Raw genomic sequence first — 19,637 nt, forward strand, 5'->3', positions numbered from 1 at the left:
CTTTCACAGAATAAGTAATGCATTGCCGACACCTTGGACACATTACGAAAATCATTCGTAAATGACAGGGGGCACTGCATCAGCAAGAGTCAGGCTTCCAGAAGCAATGCAGTCAGTGGCCAAATGTTGCCCACAAATTAATGAGACCGATGTCTTCTTTTCAGGATGAATATAACATGGACTGCAGCTATGGCTATGTGCAGATTAAAGATGCACCATCATTGCCTATTATGGAGCACTTCAGTGATGTGAGCAGCAATAGGGTTGACAGGAGAGCTTAGAGGGAGCATACTCACATTCCAGTTGTATAGTTTGGGTGTGAATCCCTCCCCACACATCACATGCATCCATCAATGGATGTGCCATCATCTGAAGGAATATTAAGCTGGATGCCTGGGCTCATAGCGTTTGTTCGTGTGCGTTAAAGATCAGATAATGCAATTGGAAAACAGTAGGGGACTGCATTCCAATAGCGTGGTCAAATTCAAAACACCTACCATAACCTTCAGCATTCTGCAACAGTCCAATGTTGCTCCTTCGCTAAGGAAACTATCACGAGTTGTCATGGGTGAACAGACGCTCTCAAAAGAGTCTGCTCTATGGAATGCAGGATGTTAAGTATAATTTACTCATGGTTTATATACCTTCTCTCAATTTTCAGTAACATACTCAGTCAAAATGTGCCTGAAGCACCAGTTTGTTCGAGAACACCATGAGACCAAAATCAGCGACTGCCTTGAAGGAAAGGCTTCAATGCAAGAGCGTTTGGAAAATGAGGAAAAAAAAGAGCACAGACTGATCAGTGGTCTGAGACAGTGAGGCTGCAGCCATCCCACAGCTTAGGAACAGGCAAATGATGGACAGACAGTCCAGTAGACACATTGTGAGTGCTGGAATGTGGATGCCACCCAGCTGATATCAAAATAGATCCAGAATGCCGAAGGCTGTGCCGTGCCTGTCTCAAGGCACTTTATCTCTTCCAGATGTTCTCAACAGCAACAGATGCTATTCTGCTCGCTGGCTGTAAATCACGAGGCCAGAGAAGTCGTTCGTTCCACAGTTGTCCGAGAAAAATATGACCCACAGTTAGTGAGAAAAACCCCATCTCCAGGGATGCTCTGCGGTGTAGGCTTACCACCAAGTTAATGGCGACTTCAAAAAGACAAGCAACGAGCACTCGGACAGAGGTCGACAAAAGATGCAAAATCCATTGGTGGACCAAATTTGGTTGGCTGGGCACCAGTCTGGGAATTATCAGCAGTGACATTTTTCATTGTTAACAATTTAACGCGAGTCCCGATCCATTCCAAATGGGGGTATTATGTATATGTATATATATATATATATATATATATATATATATATATATATATATACATACATATACATACATATACATACATATACATACATATACATACATATACATACATATACATACATATACATACATATACATACATTGCTGCAGTTTGTTTAATGCAACGCTGGCACATAGTGACATTTTTATATTATTCTTCACACTGCTTGATGATCCCAGCCATTCCAATGATGAAAAGACATGGAGCTCTCACCATCATATTTGAGTATTACAACTCATCTGGCAAATGTCTCTTGTTAACACCCATTTCAGAACATTCAAGTATATGTATCAGTGTCGATTTCGAGGAAAGAGAGATCGAGTTCTGAGGTGAGAGATCACCGTCGGCCCGACGCGGCTCGCCAGATGAACGTCGTTACTCGACACTTGGCTGTGTACCTGTTGGACCTCTTCATCAATCACCATGACAGCAGTGAAACAGTTTCACATCACCGCACTCTCTCGCAAAATTACTCGCATAATTCCGAACATACATGTTTAGCCTTTTTAACTACTTCTTACAATGTAGATTTATGTATTTGAGTTTTTCAAAGTGCATCAAGACCTTTTTTTTACCTCCACCACCGAAGGTGGATGGAATTTATGTATTTACTCCTGTCTGTTTGTGAGCACGATATCTCAAAAAGTTGTGGATGGATTCGGACGAAACTCGGTGGACAGGTAGGGTGTGACAAGTCTGAATTGATTAGATTTTGGTGATGATCTGGAAATGAGAATTTTACAAGTGATTCTTCACCATTGAGGGCCAAAAACGATAATGGAGTACAATATTTCAAAAAGTTATGGACAGATGATACAACTTTGTGAATTAGTTGGTTTTGTGACAAGAATAACCTGATTAGATTTTGGTTCAGGTCTGGATTCAGATGCGGCCGATCAGTGGGATACAAAACGTAAACTGTTCAACCGGGTGAAGGTGTGCTCTCCAAAGTGCCATTCTACAATACAATTTGTACATGCCACACAAGAGTAAAATTATTATTACTAGCAGAAGTAATCGGCGTTTCCCAAAGAAGTTAAACACGTACTCACTTGAGGCTTGAACACGGAGGTGTTATAATAAACCGGAGGTGTGTAAAGCAATCTTTTTAATAGCAGGCGAACATGAAACATGATGTTAATTAAATATCGTTGACAACAAATCACGATATTCAAAACATACGACACATTACTCGATTTATCCCGGAAAAAAAAATAAAAATAAAAATATATTTTAAAAAAACGCAGGGAGGGTAGTAGCACAAGACTCTATAGAGTCCTGAAGGCAAAATATCTGATTAAAATGTATTTAAAAAACATTTTAAAAATCTAAACATAGCCCTTGACCTTCCTCTGAATGAAAGAGAAGGCCATGCAAAGTTTGGTTGCATCGGTTCCTGCAGGGGCCGAATGCATAAATGAACAAACACACACAAAAAAAAAGAAAAGAAAGAAACTTTCTTCTTTATATATTGGATTACACTTGATGAACATGAAAGAAACTTGGTTTTAATTGAAAATATGACAGAGAATTTAGTGTACTGTCAAAGAAAAGAAACAAAACCCCCCCATAATTCCCAAATAAGTTATCACATATGCCACTGAACGAACGATGTACAAAGTACATATCAAACTGATCACACAAGTTTTACTAGCGGATGCACTCCAAATTCATCAAAAATGAAACTCTCACAAAATCCAAAAAGCTCTACAATGGTATCATATACCATGATAATGTTTGAACAGTACAGAGGGACAACACAGTCATGATCCAAATGAACAACCAAGATTCTACATCCATGTAGAACAACACACTGACTCATCTGGGTGTAGAATGATCAACCAATTCTCCATTCATGGTGGAATCATTGGAGGTTAGCTTGACCATGGTTAATCTATGATCCATTGCTGAAGTACATGGGTTTCTCCATGGTGGATGTGAGATGTGGTGTCTGCACTCCACCAGATGCTTCTTCCATGAACTGTTTGTTTACGTCAACCAGGATCGCAACAGCGTCTTTGCTGGTAGAAACAAGAAAGCGAAACAAGTGTTACGTTGCAAAAATAAAACTTTTGGAATACTGACATTGAGAGACAATGACCAGCATGTTCTGTAAAGTGAAGTCCCTGGTGAAGCAGGGAAGGTGAAAGCAAGATTAAAAAAAAAACATTAGCCCCATAAATTAGCCCCGGAACTGACGGATATTTCCCCAATAGGCGCGATGAAAATGAGGGATTGGTGGAAGGGGCATGGTCACCCTTCCTGAAGTACAGTCATGGGGAGCACAACTTAAGTTAATGGCATGGACCTTATGTTTCATGAAGAATTTGGTCTGCATCTGGTCGTCGGTTTCTGAAAATATTTTTAAATAAATTACCTGAATTTGGGGCAAATCCCCCTCTTTTCAACTTCTTATAAGGGGCAGGTTCTGATGGGGAGCAAACCCTCATGAGACCATGCTGTTCTGATGTATCATACCAAATTTGGTCCATAATTGGTCATGGAGTTTGTGAGAAAAATATGTTTTAGTGAATATGAGGGTTTAGTGGAGGGAGGCCGTTGCCCCATTTCTATGGGAGATACGACCATGGGGAGCACAACTTAAGGTTAATTAAATTAATTAAAAATACGAGAATATATTGATTGGATAAGTGTCCAACCACCTGAGTTAATTAATACTTGGTGGAAGCACCTTTAACAGCAATTACAGCTGAGAGTCTGTTGGGATTGGTCTCTACCAACTTTGCACACCTTTATTGGGAAATATTTGCCCATTCCTCTGGACAAAACTGCTCAAGCTCAGTCAAGTGGCATGGGGAGTGTTGATGGCCAGCAATCTTCAAGTCATACCACGGAGCAATCTTCAAGTCATGCTACAGATTTTCGATTGGATTTTGGTCGGGGCCCTGACTGGGCCACTCAAGGACATTTTTTTTGTTCCTTAGCCACTCCAATGTAGCTTTGGCTGTGTGCATTGGGTTGTTGCATTGCTGAAAAGTAAACTTCCATCCCAATTTTAGATTTCTTGCAGAGGGCAGTAGGTTTTGCTCTAGGATTTTTCTGTATTTGACTCCATCCATTTTACCCTCTATCCTGGCAAGTGTCCCAGTCCCTACTAAGAAAAATTCCCATAACATGATGCTACCACCACCATGCTTCACAGTAGAGATGGTGTTCTTTTGGTGATGTGCTCTGTTGGGTTTGTGCCAAACGTAATGTTTTGCATTTAGGCCAAAAAGTTCCATTTTGGTTTCGTCAGACCACAAAACGTTTTACCACATGAGCTCAGAATCTCCAGAGTTTTTTTGCATACCTCAAATGGGACTCAAGGTGGGATTTTTTGAGTCATGGCTTCCTTCTTGCCACCCTACCATACAAGCCAGACTTGTGGAGAGCTTGGGAAATTGCTGTCAAATGCACACAGTGACCTGTCTTTGCCATTAAGGCATGAAGCACTTTTGAAGTTCCCAGTAGCCTCTTGGTGGCATCTCTGATCAGTCTCTTCCTCGCTTGGTCATCCAGTTTTGAGGGATGGCCTGACCCAGGCAGGGTCTTGGTGGTACCATACACCTTCCACTTCTTAATGATCGTCTTGAATCTGCTCTAAGGGCTATTCTTGAAAGGACTCTGAAATATTTTATTCCCCTCTCCTGATCTGTGCCTTTCCACGACTTTATCCTGGAGGTCTTTTGAAAGCTCCTTGGTTCCCATGGTTGAGTCTTTGCTGTGAAATGGACTACCCAGCAAAGGAAACCTACAAGAACAGCTGATTTTATTCTGAAATAATTATCAGAATCACGACTATTTAACACAGGTGAAGGCCAATTAACTTGGTGTGTGCGATTTTGAATGTGATTGGTTACACCTGAGCCAATTTACAATTGCTATTATAAGGGGGGTGGACACTTATTCAACCAAGATATTATAGTTTTGTATTTTAATTAATTTTCTGAAATTTGTCGAATTTGTTTTTCACTTATAAGTTATGGATTACGATGGATAAATAAAGGTGGAAAAAGTCTGATTGAATACAATTTAATTCCAGGCTACGAGGTATCGAAAGGTGAAATTTTTTTATGGGGTATAAACTTTCTATAGGCACTGCACCTATTTTAAGGGGTCAAACCCCCTACCCCCATAGACCCCTTTAATCAGCCCAGATTTTGATGCGGTCGATACACTTTGGTACATCACGGATGATGAACATTGTGGTGAAATTTCATCGAAATTGTGTGTGTAGTTTCGAAGAAAACAAGTACCTATTTTGGGAAGGGAGGTGTAGTCAACCCCCCCACTGTAGATCACTTTAATGAGCGCAGATTTTGATGCAGTCGAGACAACTTCGTTTGGCATGAGATGTGAAGCTTGTGGCCAAGTTTCATCAAAATTATGTGCTTGGTTCAAGCAATAATGATTGAAGCGTTTATGGACTCACTCACTCACCTACGGACACTGCTCGATCACACAAGCTCACCTGACTAAAGTCCAGGTGAGCTAAAATTGGTCTGCTGCAGTTTGCTTCCATCCCATGGAATAGATTTCAACTTGACCTCTGCATTCCTTGGATTTTTTTTTTCTTTACAGGAGCGAGGCTCATGGAAGAGCAAAGTCTAGTATACTCGATGTTTTAAAAGTTAATTGGTTTATCGTCATCAGATTAGCAAATTCACTGTTAATGTTTGAAGAAAAGTTTGCTTTCCATGTTGATTTTACAACAAAATTCAGCAAACGAACCATTCACTTGCTTTTTAAGGCCGAATGGAAATTTTCTAATCACAAGCCTTATCAGTTATTGCGACTTAAATAAGGTCATCATGTATCATATACCATCAAATGATTTGTAAATAACATAAACGAGGAGGTTTTAAAAATTCATTTACTTTGGACTATTAAAATAGATTTCCCATTTTACTTTGCTTGATCTGCAAGTTCAGATGAATAGGCTTCATGTTATTATATTCATGTACAAGCAAAAGTAGCCCCAAAACACAGGAGGCCACAAAATCTTACTATAACTGGAAGGACACACAATGGAGCGCATACCTCCGCCCCGTAATGCCTGATCCACGACAACATATCTGGCCAAATACATTTTTGGGATATCGTGCTATATATCATTTTAGCCCTATCTTTCAATGGTGAGGAATCACTTAAAAAATTAATCAGATCCAGATTCAGATCTTCACAAAATTAAATCATATCTTCCTTGTCACACAACCAACGTGTCCACCAAGTTTCATCCGAATCCATCCACAACTTTTTTTAGATATTGTGCTATGTATAAAAAAATAAAAATAAAAATTGTGGATGTCAAAGAAAATGCAAAATTGACGTATGGCAGAAATAGCACCACCTTTGGCAGTAGCCGGTATTACAAATCATCATCCTTCATCTTCCGCATAATACAAGGAAAACAGACACAGGTGGAGGCAATTCAGCCCATGATTCCTGCACGAACACCATTCTAATTTATCAACACAAGATCCAAAGAAGAAAACGCAAAATTATTTTTATATTTTTTATTTTTATCTATTTATTTTAAGTTTTTGCAGTTTTTGTATTTTTTTCTACCCCCCCCCCCCCATTCTTCAGGAAGGGGGCATGGACTTGGTTAAAACACACACATCAACCACACAACACTCCTTGACGAGACCCCCACCAACAGCACTCCGTACACATGCACACAATTACCCATCAATGCTCAAACAACCGAAAAGTCCTGTAAACATCCCTATACCCCTCTACAGTACTTCCAGAACTTACAGGTACCTATTAAATTCCAATTTACACTTATCTACTGTTTCTGCTGCCACGACCTTTCCAGGGAGGCCATTCCATGCATTAACTACTCTCTGAGAAAAAGTCTCCTGCCTTACTACCGTCTTAACTCTCCTCTTCTTTACTTTCAGGCTATGGCCCCTGGTCGTACCACTGTCTACTCTGTTGAATAATTAATCTGCACTCATTTTATCTTTACCTTTCATTATTTTAAACATCTCTCTCATATCTCCTTGTAACTGCCTCCTTTCTAGTGTATAAAGCTGTCTCCTTCAGCCGCTACACATAGCTGAGTCTAGCTAGGCTCGGAATCAATCCAGTAGCCCTGCGCTGAACCCTCTCTTTGGCATCGATGTCCTTCCGGAACTGTGGTGACCAAAACTGCATACAATATTCTCGATGTGGCCCTCACTAAATTCCTGTACAATGTTAACAGCACCTCTTTTGATTTATAAATGACCCCCCTCCAAATACAACTTAAAACCCGATTTGCTGTATCTATAGCAGCCTAGCACTGTGCTCCCGTATCTATTACCATCCCCAGATCCTTCTCCTGTGTGACACGTTCCAAAATTACCCCTTGCATAATATAATGGAACCTTCTCAACTAGAATTTCTCTCTAATGGAACCTGATTTGGAGTATGATATGTTGTGATCAATAAAATTTCTTTCAAAAATGACAAAAATTAGAATTATATTATAAAGTGCATTTCCAAGACTGCCATAGCACACCCACCAAAGGTGGGACAGAAGGGTACTCCTTCCCGGAGGGTGGGTGTATCCGTTAATAAGATTGATTAGAGTAAATGCGAGTTGCCATACAAGGTGCTTTTGGTGCTGCAATAAAGCGCAACCTCAACATAGATACACAGCAATTTGCACTCAAACTCTTTCTCCCCTTTGCCTATAAAATGTGCTTCAGATTTCTGATCAGCAACTTTTTTAATTAACGCAGCCCCCCCCCCCAAAAAAAAAATATATATATATATATATTTATTGAAAGCATGATACTGATGCAAAAACGGGAAATAATATCATGCTCTATACAGTATGAAAGATCTTGGTTAACTCGTAGTTGGTGAAAGTATGGTCGATTGTTATGGGAAGCTAAGTATAGCTGATGTGTTAGAGGTTAGCCATTTGTCAAAGAAAGGAAAAACTTGGAGCATTAGCTCCCTCTTACTCCGCCAAAGGGCCAACATCGGAAATGTCATCTTTGCCTTTGCATGGTGGTTAACAAATCCATGTGAACTTTCAGGTGCTGTCGTCTTAACCAGACCAATAATAGCCTTACCAATGCATAGTATACACAACATGACTTAACTTCACCCACCCAATCTCACTCTATGCTTTTGCTTCACTTCACGATTAAAACACATGCAGAGTATACTCACCTACAAGCGAAACTGGTGAGGCGTTTTGTAAGCAAGTCGATGTAGTTCTTTCCGGGTTTTACAGAGTTATCCTCACAAGTCAAACACACCACCATGTTGGCTTCCGATGGATTCGGTGGCTTTTCTGGGATGGCATCAGCCTCAAGATCATCATCTTCAATTGGAATTTGCACAATGTGAATAAAAAGCAGTATGGGCTTCCCCATAAAGTTAATGTTTATCGGTTTGAAAGAATTTATTATGTCCTGGTTTGGCATGGGTGATGAAGGGGGTGGGGAAGAGGCAGGTACAAAAAGAATGCAACAAATTATTTTTGTACAAATTGCAAGGTAATAGAAACAGTGTCCAAACAAGAAAATAAGGTAAACATATTGTTGCGGGCCGGGTATCGGCTGCGAGCACGACCGCGAGGTGGAGCAGTAGGGTCAACTCTACCGAACATCCGGAATCGACGTCGTACCTTTCGGAAAACTCCGAGGGTACGGGTCCCTTACCGGACCGTGAATCATCAATAATTCCACCACGTGGGACAGGGTTATTTGCCAAACTTCAAAATACCTAGAGACCCAAGTGGCGAGCTACCGAGTATTCACACGCTCGACCGGACGAGTCGTTTCCGTGCTCGACCCGTGCGTAACCCGAGCGGGTGGTTACCAAGGTCCCTTCGGTCCAAATGCACACTTTGCCGCTTCCCCAAATTTCCCAACACGCACCGTGTTAAACCAATGAGGAAAACAGAAACGAGCTGATACATTTAACAGGAGATTCATTTACAATAGGAAAAGGGAAAACACAGGGCAGAATTGAACCGACTATAAAGAAATGCAATCATGTACAGCACAAGCACTTAACAGTTCCTACTTAAAGATGGGCCCACAGTCAGACGCACACCCAAAAGAAACGGACCCAAATGGTCTTTATTATCCCTTCGGCTCAGAGGGAAGTCGTGCTGAGGGACGAGAACGTGGCAGGCTACCTGGCCGCATTCGCGCGGCTGGACGTCCACCCCCTCCCGGAGCTCCGGTTGCCAGAAGACGGAGCAGGGCAGCCAGACGCAGACCACGCCAGTGACGAGATGAGCCGAGAACCAGAGCACGCGCTCGAGAAGACAGGGCGCCGATTCCTTGTTCTCTCTTCCTTCCTCCCCTTTTCGGGTGCGGTTCGCTCATCACCCATTGGCCGCAAATGATGCCAAGTCCGCTGATTGGACTGGGGGTGGGGGGGGCGTGACGGCCGTCACGGTGGACCGCCCCCCCCCCAAACAGGCAGAGGAATATTATCCTGCATGGGCTGTGCTCATTGGACGACCGCCGGGGAACTCACTCGCATCTCCCTGATTGGGCGAGAGCGACGTCAGGTCCTCGTGAACTCCGCCCACGTACGTGCTGACACGCACGTAGGCAATGGCGTAGGTGTGAGGAAGCGAGGTGAAGGAGTGTTGTTGTAGTTATCAGGGGTGTAAAAATAAAAGAAAACCCTGACTATCAAAATCATTCCGCAGCACATGAACATTTAATTACCCATTAAACAAGGGAAAGGGAGCTATCCATCCACATTTACTTATCAAAATAACTGTTCTATAAGGACCGCTGTCTGTGTGCACAAGGCTTCCAAATTCGTAACAATATATCCTCTTGCCAAGACTAATTGATTCAATCTTTTATAGCACCAGTCTTAACTGGGATTGCTTAAAACGCATGTTAACGATGATGGAAAAGATTGTGCATATACAACCGAGACTCACTTCAACAAATTATATGGGTTCCAAGTTGGAGCGACGAGTTTGGTATTGTGAAAAATAGGCATCATCTCTTCTCCAACAATGTAATGTCCGTTCACCTTCTGCCCCAGCTATTCTCCCATGACTATGCCGCTCATTTTCAACCAACAATCGAGGGATGCACTAAATCTCAAACGATCATGGATATCTCTCAAGACTCCAATGAAATGGAAAGTTAATATGGATGCCAGACTGTCTTCTAATGGTATGATGGGACCACCTCACAGAATGGTCATCAGAATTTCTCTCCAAGTGGAAACAATGGGTTGCTCTTTATGGCAGTACATCTTGAGATCTTGTTCTTGAGGTTGGTGTCACAGCATTTGAGAACTGAACTTATTCTAGCTCTATATTAATCACCTCACTGGTTCCCTGAATAATCCTCTGCACAATTTTTAGGATGACTCCACCCTGTTGGTGGGCTTTGCATCCTCGGGTCCTTAGTTCAAATCCCGCTCAGCTGTTAAATTAATACCAGGTGGGGTTAACTCAGCCTGTCATCCTTCCGAGGTCGGCAAAATGAGTGCTGTGTCGGAGTGGTGACCCGTCCAGGATTGTGTCCAATAGCCAAGGAGACTGCTTAAGCAGCACCAATGCTCTGCACAGAGTACGGTCCCAATATCTATCTCTATCTCTATCTCTATCTCTATCTCTATCTCTATCTCTATCTCTCTCTCTCTCCCCCCCCCCCCCCCCGTGCAGATCAGTGCACCACACTTCTGAGAAGGACACTACTGCAGAATTCAGTGCTGCAGATCAGGAATGAGAGAGGTCGTTGGTCAGCTACCTGGAACATGCCTTTCAAGGCAGGAAAATCCAATGTTTTCTCTCTGTATCTGTTTCTGCAAAAAAATTGGCTTTCAAACCCATTAGTATACTTTTCTTGCTAGTCTTGAGGTTTAATCCTTGGAGCTTATAGGCCTTACAATTTGCCACTACATATCTTAAGCGGACTAAATCACCAAACTGACCTCCAAGGAAGACCGACACCTCGGAGCCGTTCAGAGATGATTACAGTGTAAAAGTCCCCAGTTTGGGGTGGTCCACACTCACCTCATTTCCTTCATCCCTGGAACCCACTCTCTGTGACTGTCACCTCATGCCCTCCCTGTAATCGAGAGTGTGACCTATTTATTGTCACCTCAATTAAGAAAGAAAGTCAGGATTCAAAATTATCTCCGAGTCAATACTTACATTTCTGTAAATGGCAAATGGATCCCGAAAGCCAATTTGTGACATATTTGAAATGTGTTATAGACTTCAACTGAACTATCTAGTACAATTTTGTGTTAATTTGGTGCAGTTATCCATGCTCCTACATTATTCATGGACTTCATTAGTTCGATTTGCCTTTTCTGTGCATGAGTGGTGAAAGTGTGAGATGAGAAGCATGCCTCTGAGAGGCAATAAGAATACAAGAAGAACATTCAAAAGAACCCTCAAATGGTGGCCTGCTATTTTTCCACCTCCTGCGGTTTGGTTCCCTCTGTTCTGTCAGCCGTCTGACCCTCCTTAGGCCTAAGTCACATTTGTCACGGTGGCCGTGGGGTCTGCAAAATCTACGGCCACTAGCAATTATACGGCGGCCGCAGTATTTCCACGGTCACACAATGTAGCAGTCACATATGTTTTTATTTTTCGGGGAGCCGCATGGTGTATTTAGAAATTGTGGAGACCGAAAACGTGGGATTGCCGTACGGTCTTTGATTTGATGTCGCACTGTGACCTTAAGGGGGCCCTGCGGTGGCCATATAATTTTCAAAGCAGACGCAAGGTAGCCTCAAGGTGACCGCAAGGCGACCGCAGGGGGGCCCTAAGGCGAACGTGCAGCCAGACGGACAGTAGCGAGTGGGTTAAATATTTTTTTTAACCAGTTTTTTTTTCTTTTTTCGGCTTGTCGAATTGCTACAGCGAACGTAGAAATGAAAAAAGTTATAACTCCGCGTTATAACTCCACGGCGACCCCTACGGCCTGTAAAAGATAGCCAAATGGCATAGGGCCACCCTGAGGTCACCGCAGAAACTGCAGCCGCCGCACGTTTGTCAATTCAGAGGGCGTACGGCCGCCGTATCCTCGCCGTAGAGCAAATGCGACTTCGGCCTTAACAACTGAAGTACACAAACATTCTTCCAGTAACATCCTAAGCCTGGTGTTGGCTTAGTGGTTAGTGTGGCTGGCTTGGGATATTAGGGTCCTGAGTTTGAGCCCAGTTGGCTGCTGAATTAACACTAGGTGAGGTTGACTCAGCCTGTCATCCTTCTGAGGTCAGCAAATCGAGTACCAGTGTACTGGTATAGAGGCACAGCATCAGCAGCATAGTCACGCATCAACAAAATGATAGCTATCCGGCAGTCAAGCTGTCATACACAAGAAGAGGAAGAAGTAACACCCTCCTGGATGAACTCCCAAAATCCAGGCTGAGGGCTCACCTCAACGCTAATGTTCCTCACTTCTCCAATATGGAAAATGAACTTGGAGAGGCCGTTCTATCCAACCCTTCCCTCCAGGGCTTCAAAAGCAGGTGATGCACCACCATCTCGTCATCCCCCATCCGTACCCACAAACGTTTTAATCCCCATTAACCCTTCCTTCTCAAACACTCTTCTTTGGAGGTTGCAATGTTTCCTCTCTTCCTCTTTCAAGTTTGTTCATGCCTTTGCTTATTTTGTCCACAAGTTTCCTAGCTGTTAGTTCATACCTTGCATTACCTTGCTCTTGCATGAGCCTCAATCTTGTAGAGAGGGTGGAGGGGTCAATGCCATAATCTTTACTGATAAATGTCAGTGTGTGTCAATCCTTCTCCTCCATAAGTCCAAAACCATGAAACATAGTGGCCCCAAACATTGCATGCATACAAAGGGAATGCCAAGGTAGTGCATGACTGAAAATTGGGTGTTTAAATTAACCCAAACACCTCTTTTGAAGATAATTAACAGCCATATTTAATTATCCTTTATCAAGGCAGCATTATCCTTGGTCACCTCACTGGGGTCTTAATTCACCATTGTTTTTGGCCTGTCTAACAATGCCTTGACTTGGAACAGGCCACAACAGTTTCTTAATGACAAAGTTTTTTTTCCCCCACTTTCCTCACTCATATCATCGAATGCCTCATCATCATACCTACGAATCACTGGATACATTTCAATGCTTATAAACGTCGAGACGCCAGCGTTCGTGGGTTTATTTCATTTCCGCACATGCCATAACCTCTTGAATCTCAATCTCAGCCAAATTTCAAAATTTAAACTTCTTTATTGATTTCAGCAGTAGTTCTGACTGCTAAAAAAAGAAGAAGAAAAAAGGATTCATTTGTCCAAATCGAACATTGTTTGACATTCGGGGCATCTCTGTGTGCAGTGTTTATATAACCAATCAGCGATCGCTAATTGCTTGCCAAGCCAGTCGTTCCTCATCACCCATTTTGCTGGAGTGCTTGCTTGCATGCTTAAGCCACTTGGCGAATGCTCGACAAGCTGCTTGGTTGTTTGTTTCCAAGCCGTAGCCATACACGGTAAATATATTCGCACCGTCAGTGAATATATCGATCGACTAGAACTAAGTTCAGATCCTACTCGCCTGCGTTTGGCCCAGCATTGTCGTGCGGTGCCTTGGGCGGTGGCTCACCGGCTGAAAATGTGCAATTTTATTTTACTCCATATTTCCCCTTTTTGTACAATCTTCTTTCATTATATGACATGTCACTTTGAGATAGATAGATACATGTAAAAAATTTAACATTTCATTTTTAAAAGTTTCTTCAACTGTTTCATTGGAGTGCTTGCTTGAATGCTCAAGCCAATTGATGAGCGAGCGCTCTTGAAGCTTCAATGGCGATACTGCGGCAGTGGGACATCATCAGAGTTCATAAGGCAAAATAAATTAGATGATTACAATGAGTAAAAAATGTTTTCAGTTGTTACAAAGCAATGAATCACCACATCACGGGAGGATAGCTGAGAGGTACGCACGCTCACTCTAAGCTGTCTAGCCTGGGTTTGAATCCAGACACAGCTGTAAACTGTCATTCACAGGCAGGGTGATTCATCAATGTGTGTGCCATCTCTCGGATGGATGTTAAACTGGACGTTACATCTGCTGGAATTCCTCTCCCCCTCCCTCTCCCTCTCCCTTCACCACCACTCTCCCCATCCATCCATCCATTGGGAGCATACTCTGTGCAGAGCGTTGGTGCTGCCTAAGCAGTCTCCTTGGCTAATGGGCACAATACTGGACGGGTCGCCACTCCGACACAGGATACCACTCATTTTGCCGACCTTGGAAGGATGACAGGCAGAGTCAACCCCACCTGATATTAATTCAACAGCCAAGTGGGATTTGAACTCAGGATCCTCAGATCCCAAGCCCACCACCCTAACCAATAAACCAACAACAGGAATACCCCTCCCCCCTTCTCTCTCAGATACCCTCCCCTCCCCCACCACCTCTCTCCCACTGTTAAGGGGATTGTTAAGGAGTGACAGTTTAGTTTTGACTTTAAAACAGCTTCCCCATTGGATAACTTGTCCGAATCAGATCCGGAGTGAGTCAACCGGAGGGGTGGAAAGGTCGCAGCATGTGCGAGCATGCATCATTGCAGGCAGGCAGGCCTTTGCCAGGTAGATAGCATGGGTTTTAACTGCTCCCACTCAGTTTTATATAGAACCGAGCAGTTAAAAAAAAAGTGTTGCTGTTTGGGCGCATTTTATCGCCTGCCCCTTCCACCTCCTCTAATGCCACCTTCCCTTCCCTTCCTCAAACAAACCTCATCCCAGACCCCCTCCCATCTCCAGCCCCCATGGACATCTCCGGGCGGTCTTGGCATGCTGTATTAATGTACCCCATTTCATTCAATCCGGTACGACCCCCCTCCCCCATTTTTCTCCACAAGTTCTACTACCAAACACAAGTCGAGAACCCTTCCCCCTCTTTTCCCCCTGACCAAATGAAAGTCCAGAAACCCCTCTCCTCACACCTCTTCCCAAACCCCTCCTCCTCCTCTCTCCCCCTCCTCAACCCCCTCCTAGAGTGTATAGTGATGTTTGGTTAGACATCGCTCTCCCCACACCACCCCCCCCTTCCTCACTCTTCCGCCCCCCTTCCTCATCCCCACCTCGCTCCCCCACCCATCCTCGGTCCCTCTTCCACACTGCATCTCCCTTCCCTCTCCGCTCCATTAATATTCTTATCAGCGAAGTGATTTGCTGGTGTCTATATACTAGGAAGAGCACCCATCCCAAATGATTGGAAAAGCTAGCAAAAGTAACTGTCACTGTGAGGGGAAAGGTTTAAGTCAAGTTGATCTCTCAATTAAAATAATATTTCATGGACTATAAATTGGTCATTTGTGTTGCACTCTTCATTTTGCTCAGAACCAAAGCTCTGAGCTTCTCATACTGCCCACCACAAAATAGTGGTGCAACACAGGGTGGTGGAGGTTGCATTTCTCTAAAAAGAGGGCAAATATCCTGGTTGCGAAATAAAATTTGGCATCAACATTACTCATGCCTGTTCTCCCATCATTTCAAAAGTGAATGTTGAGCTTTTCAAATACAACGTGAAAAGCGGCCACCATAAACAGGAGACAGACGAACGCACGGGTAAACACAATGGCTCACAATATATACAGTGCCTATAGAAAGTCTACACCCCCTTTCAAAACTTTCACCTTTTGTTGCCAAATGGCCTGGAATTAAATTGCATTAAATAAGACTTTATCCACCTATATTTACACATCGTAACCCACAACTTCCAAGTGAAAAACAAGTTCAACAAATTTCCGAAAATTAATTAAAAATACAAAACTAGAATATATGTTGGTTCTTTATTATTCCCAAGTGGTCAACTATTTAAGTACAGCACAAACTAATCACTACGTTACTTAACTCTGTGGTCGGATGAGAAGAACCGGTGTTTTCAACGTGATATGGTCGTAGACGTATGGCTGTTACATTACACCGTCTTCAGCTATGCCAGCAGAGGGAAGCAACATGGCACCCATTGTTGAGTTGGCCAGACTATATATACGGCACTGGCAGGGGTTGGGGGAGTAACTTGGCGGTCACTTACATTTACTTGGAGTAAATTACAAACGTCATCTTCAATGGAGTGTTTATAGCCCAGAGAAAAACATGAAGCAAGCTTCAACTAATTATTATTGTATTTTTTTTTTCCAAATGTAAAATCCTTGGCATTGAAAAGAAAATATACGAAAAGAGCAAGAACACACGTTGCAGCACAAGCATAAAAGTACAAGTTTCAGAAGTTTTTTTTTCTTTTCTCCCTTTCTCTCCAGCCTGGTGTTGGCTTATGATATTAGGATCCTGAGTTTGAGCCCATGTCATGCCATTAAAACAACACCAGGTGGGTTAACTCAGCTGGTCATCCTTCCGTGATCAGCAAAATGAGTACCAGATTCCTGGGAAAATTAACCATTTGAGTGTCCTGCGTTGGAGTGGCAACCCGTCCAGGATTGTGCCCCCTTCTGTCTCCTCTTCTCTTCTCTTCTTTTGGGAAACTGCCTCAGAAGCCCTACGTGCAAATTGACTAGTCTCGGTTTCAGTTCCTCTCCTTTCTCTTTATCTTTCTCTTCCTCCTCCTCCTCCTCCTACCCCTGTCTCCCTCAAAATGGAAATGCAGATTGCCAGCAGATGGCACACATGCTACATTTCCAGGCACTTGTTCAAAAAGAAAAATTCCATACCAAGAGCAACTACAATGGTTTTCTTAAAATCTACTTCATTGCTATAAGAGAAACCTCAATGTAAAAATTAACTTTAAATTGTTGAATGACCAATTTATCATCAAGTGAAAAAAAGAAAAACATTTCCTGTTGTGGAAGGCGACATAGTCATCATCATGGTTTACAAGAAACACATTTCAGCTTCATTCACAAGTAAGGAATCAAAATGTTCCTGAAGTACAAAAAAAAAGCAACTTTGGTTGCTAAAGCTTTACCTTTGTGTTGACTAAAGATCCATCTTTCCCCCAGACAGATTTTTCTGAGCCCAGTGCCAGGACGCAGACCACGAGACAGTCGAAAGCAGGAAGCATATTTTGATCACATAACTGACCCATGTTGCAAAGATCAGCTGAAGACAAGTTGCTGTGCTGCTTAACATTCATTTTAAGATGTTGGAAGGTCTGACGGAGACAGCCTGGCAGGGACAATAGGGTGGGTGGCAGCTGGATTTCAGTCAAGCCTTCTTTGTCTCATATCATCACTAAAACCTCATCCATGTGCAATTTTGGTTGCCATAGCAACTAAAACTGCAGATGGATAGAAGTTCTAACTATCTGTGAAAATCGATAGCGCAAAAATAAATAAATGAATAAAGTACAGAGAGAAAAAAAAAAAAAAACCAATACGGTCTTCAAAATATAATGACTAAATCAGGTGAAAAATAAGGAAAGCAGGATGGGTAATTTATTAATACAAGCAAAAGAATCCCTAATCTTCAACTTGATGGCTCCACCCACAGTGTGTAGGCCAGTGACATGACAAACATATTACAAAACTTCAAATAGAGGAAGGGTAAATATATTTCAGAAGCAATTATTGTCTCAAGTCCTTTTGTAAAATTGATCACTCACTTGCTTGATCTTCAAGAAAATGGCTTTCCTGTGAAAACTTTTGATCGGCATTGACAGAAATCAGACAAAACCCCTTGGTCACCAAAAAGCAATCATCCTACGGGGTAGGGCAGGCATAGGTTGGTTCAAACGATTGATAGTGCGGGGAGGAAGATAATTTCAAAAAAAAAAGCAAGGTTTTGTGCAATTTATATAACTGACTGGAAGGTTACCATTGGAAGATGATGCAGCTTTTGAGGTTGTGATTCACCAACACTGGCATGAGAGTGAGGCCTCCTGCAGCCTGCAGAAACACAGTGGTTCATGAGGGGGACTTTATAAAACCACAGACTAACAACAGCATAAAAATCCATTCCTTTTTAACCCCACAAAAGTACTTTCATCGCAAAAAATGACAGGGAAATAAAAATAAACCAATGTCACCCGCAGGGTGACCCGTATCTTGCCAAAAGGTGACCACGTGTGACTTCTTTAAGGTCACACTGAGGTGAACAGAGCTGCTATCCACCAGGAGCGACTCCTTGAGGAATATCTGCCTACGAGAGATTCTGATGAGAATCGTTCTACAGAGTAACCATGAAAAATATGTGTTTGCCTCATAACATCACCAAATGACGTCATAATGTCTCAAGCTTGACATATCTAGAAAGCACTCATCGAGGTGTTCAATTTGAGGTACTACACGATATGGTTCCTAAAACTTGAAAATTTGACCTTGGGGTCAAATATGTTTGACCTGAGGCACTAACCATGAAGGTCAAGGCCAATCGCCACCAAAAATTAATCAGCTGAGCGCCAGACCATGAACTATATTCCCATGAAGTTTGAAGACGATCCGATCAAAATTACTCAAAAAATAAGGGTTTCGTCGACTCCCCTGATTTGCGACAAAGTGACCTTGACCTTTACCTTCAAAATTTTATGCGCTGAAAGGGACCTCAATAGGCCTCTGATATGCGAAGTTACAAAAATTTCCAATGATAACTGTGCTCTGCAGAATTTTTTATACGTGATTACAGACAAAAAACAAAAAAAAACATACAAGCTGACTAACATATCTTGCAAAAACTTCGTTTTGGCAAGATAATAATAAAAAGCTCTGATCCAACATACTCGATATATTCTTTTTCCGTAGCTTCCTCAGCAGGTCCTGCCTTCCAATGGTGGCGAGACATTGTTCCACAATTCCTGTGTTTTCAGCTGAAAGTTTCCCCTCATTTTCAAGAACACAGACGAGGTCCAGGAAGTTCTAGATGGGAACACACAGCAACAGCGTATTATCATTAAAAGCTTTTGTAAACGTTGATTGAATTGGTGAAGCGTTTCAATAACCGTGAATTTTCACAACTGAAAATTATTACGAAGGAAAAGTCCCATTGAGATGAACAGATTTGCTTTGCAGACACATTCCAATAAATTGGAATTCATCTTAATGAGACTCCAATCAAATAAACTTTATTTTAACTCAAAAATGCATGCTGAATGTAGCTTCGTGTGAGAGTGGATACAGAATGTGCCTCCCTCCTTCCTTCCTTGCATATGCAGCATGTGGCTGCTGTTGGCATCATTTGCTGGGGGCGTGGCTGTGCTGCCCCCTGTAGGTTAGAGCAGGAGTTTGTAATTTGTTCAAGGTGCCGGTGATAGCTCACCCACTCTTCGTGAAAGACACCATGGGATCGTTAACATCCACAAACTAATGCTGGCAGATGGGATGCCTGGAATAACGTCC

General features: G+C 42.6%; 1 protein-coding gene across 2 annotated transcripts in view; it reads right to left on the bottom strand.

Moving 5' to 3' along the window:
* LOC147027961 (caspase-8-like) overlaps positions 1–19,637 on the bottom strand; it is an 85,885-nt gene that overhangs the window by 842 nt on the left and 65,406 nt on the right. For both annotated transcript variants that reach the window (XM_085877850.1, XM_085877851.1), the window contains exons 4-9: positions 19,022–19,157; positions 18,121–18,191; positions 17,909–18,005; positions 17,273–17,472; positions 8,535–8,779; positions 1–3,382 (exon numbers count right to left, since the gene is read on the bottom strand). The exon at positions 1–3,382 is cut by the window's left edge and continues 842 nt beyond it. In XM_085877850.1, coding sequence (XP_085733976.1) covers positions 3,256–3,382; positions 8,535–8,779; positions 17,273–17,472; positions 17,909–18,005; positions 18,121–18,191; positions 19,022–19,157 — 876 coding nt within the window. In that variant the 3' untranslated portion in view covers positions 1–3,255. The remainder of the gene's footprint in view (positions 3,383–8,534; positions 8,780–17,272; positions 17,473–17,908; positions 18,006–18,120; positions 18,192–19,021; positions 19,158–19,637) is intronic.

The sequence above is a fragment of the Eptatretus burgeri genome, chromosome 4 (assembly GCF_056783735.1).
Source record: "Eptatretus burgeri isolate ZD-2024b chromosome 4, Ebu_testis_v1, whole genome shotgun sequence".
NCBI lineage: Eukaryota > Metazoa > Chordata > Myxini > Myxiniformes > Myxinidae > Eptatretus > Eptatretus burgeri.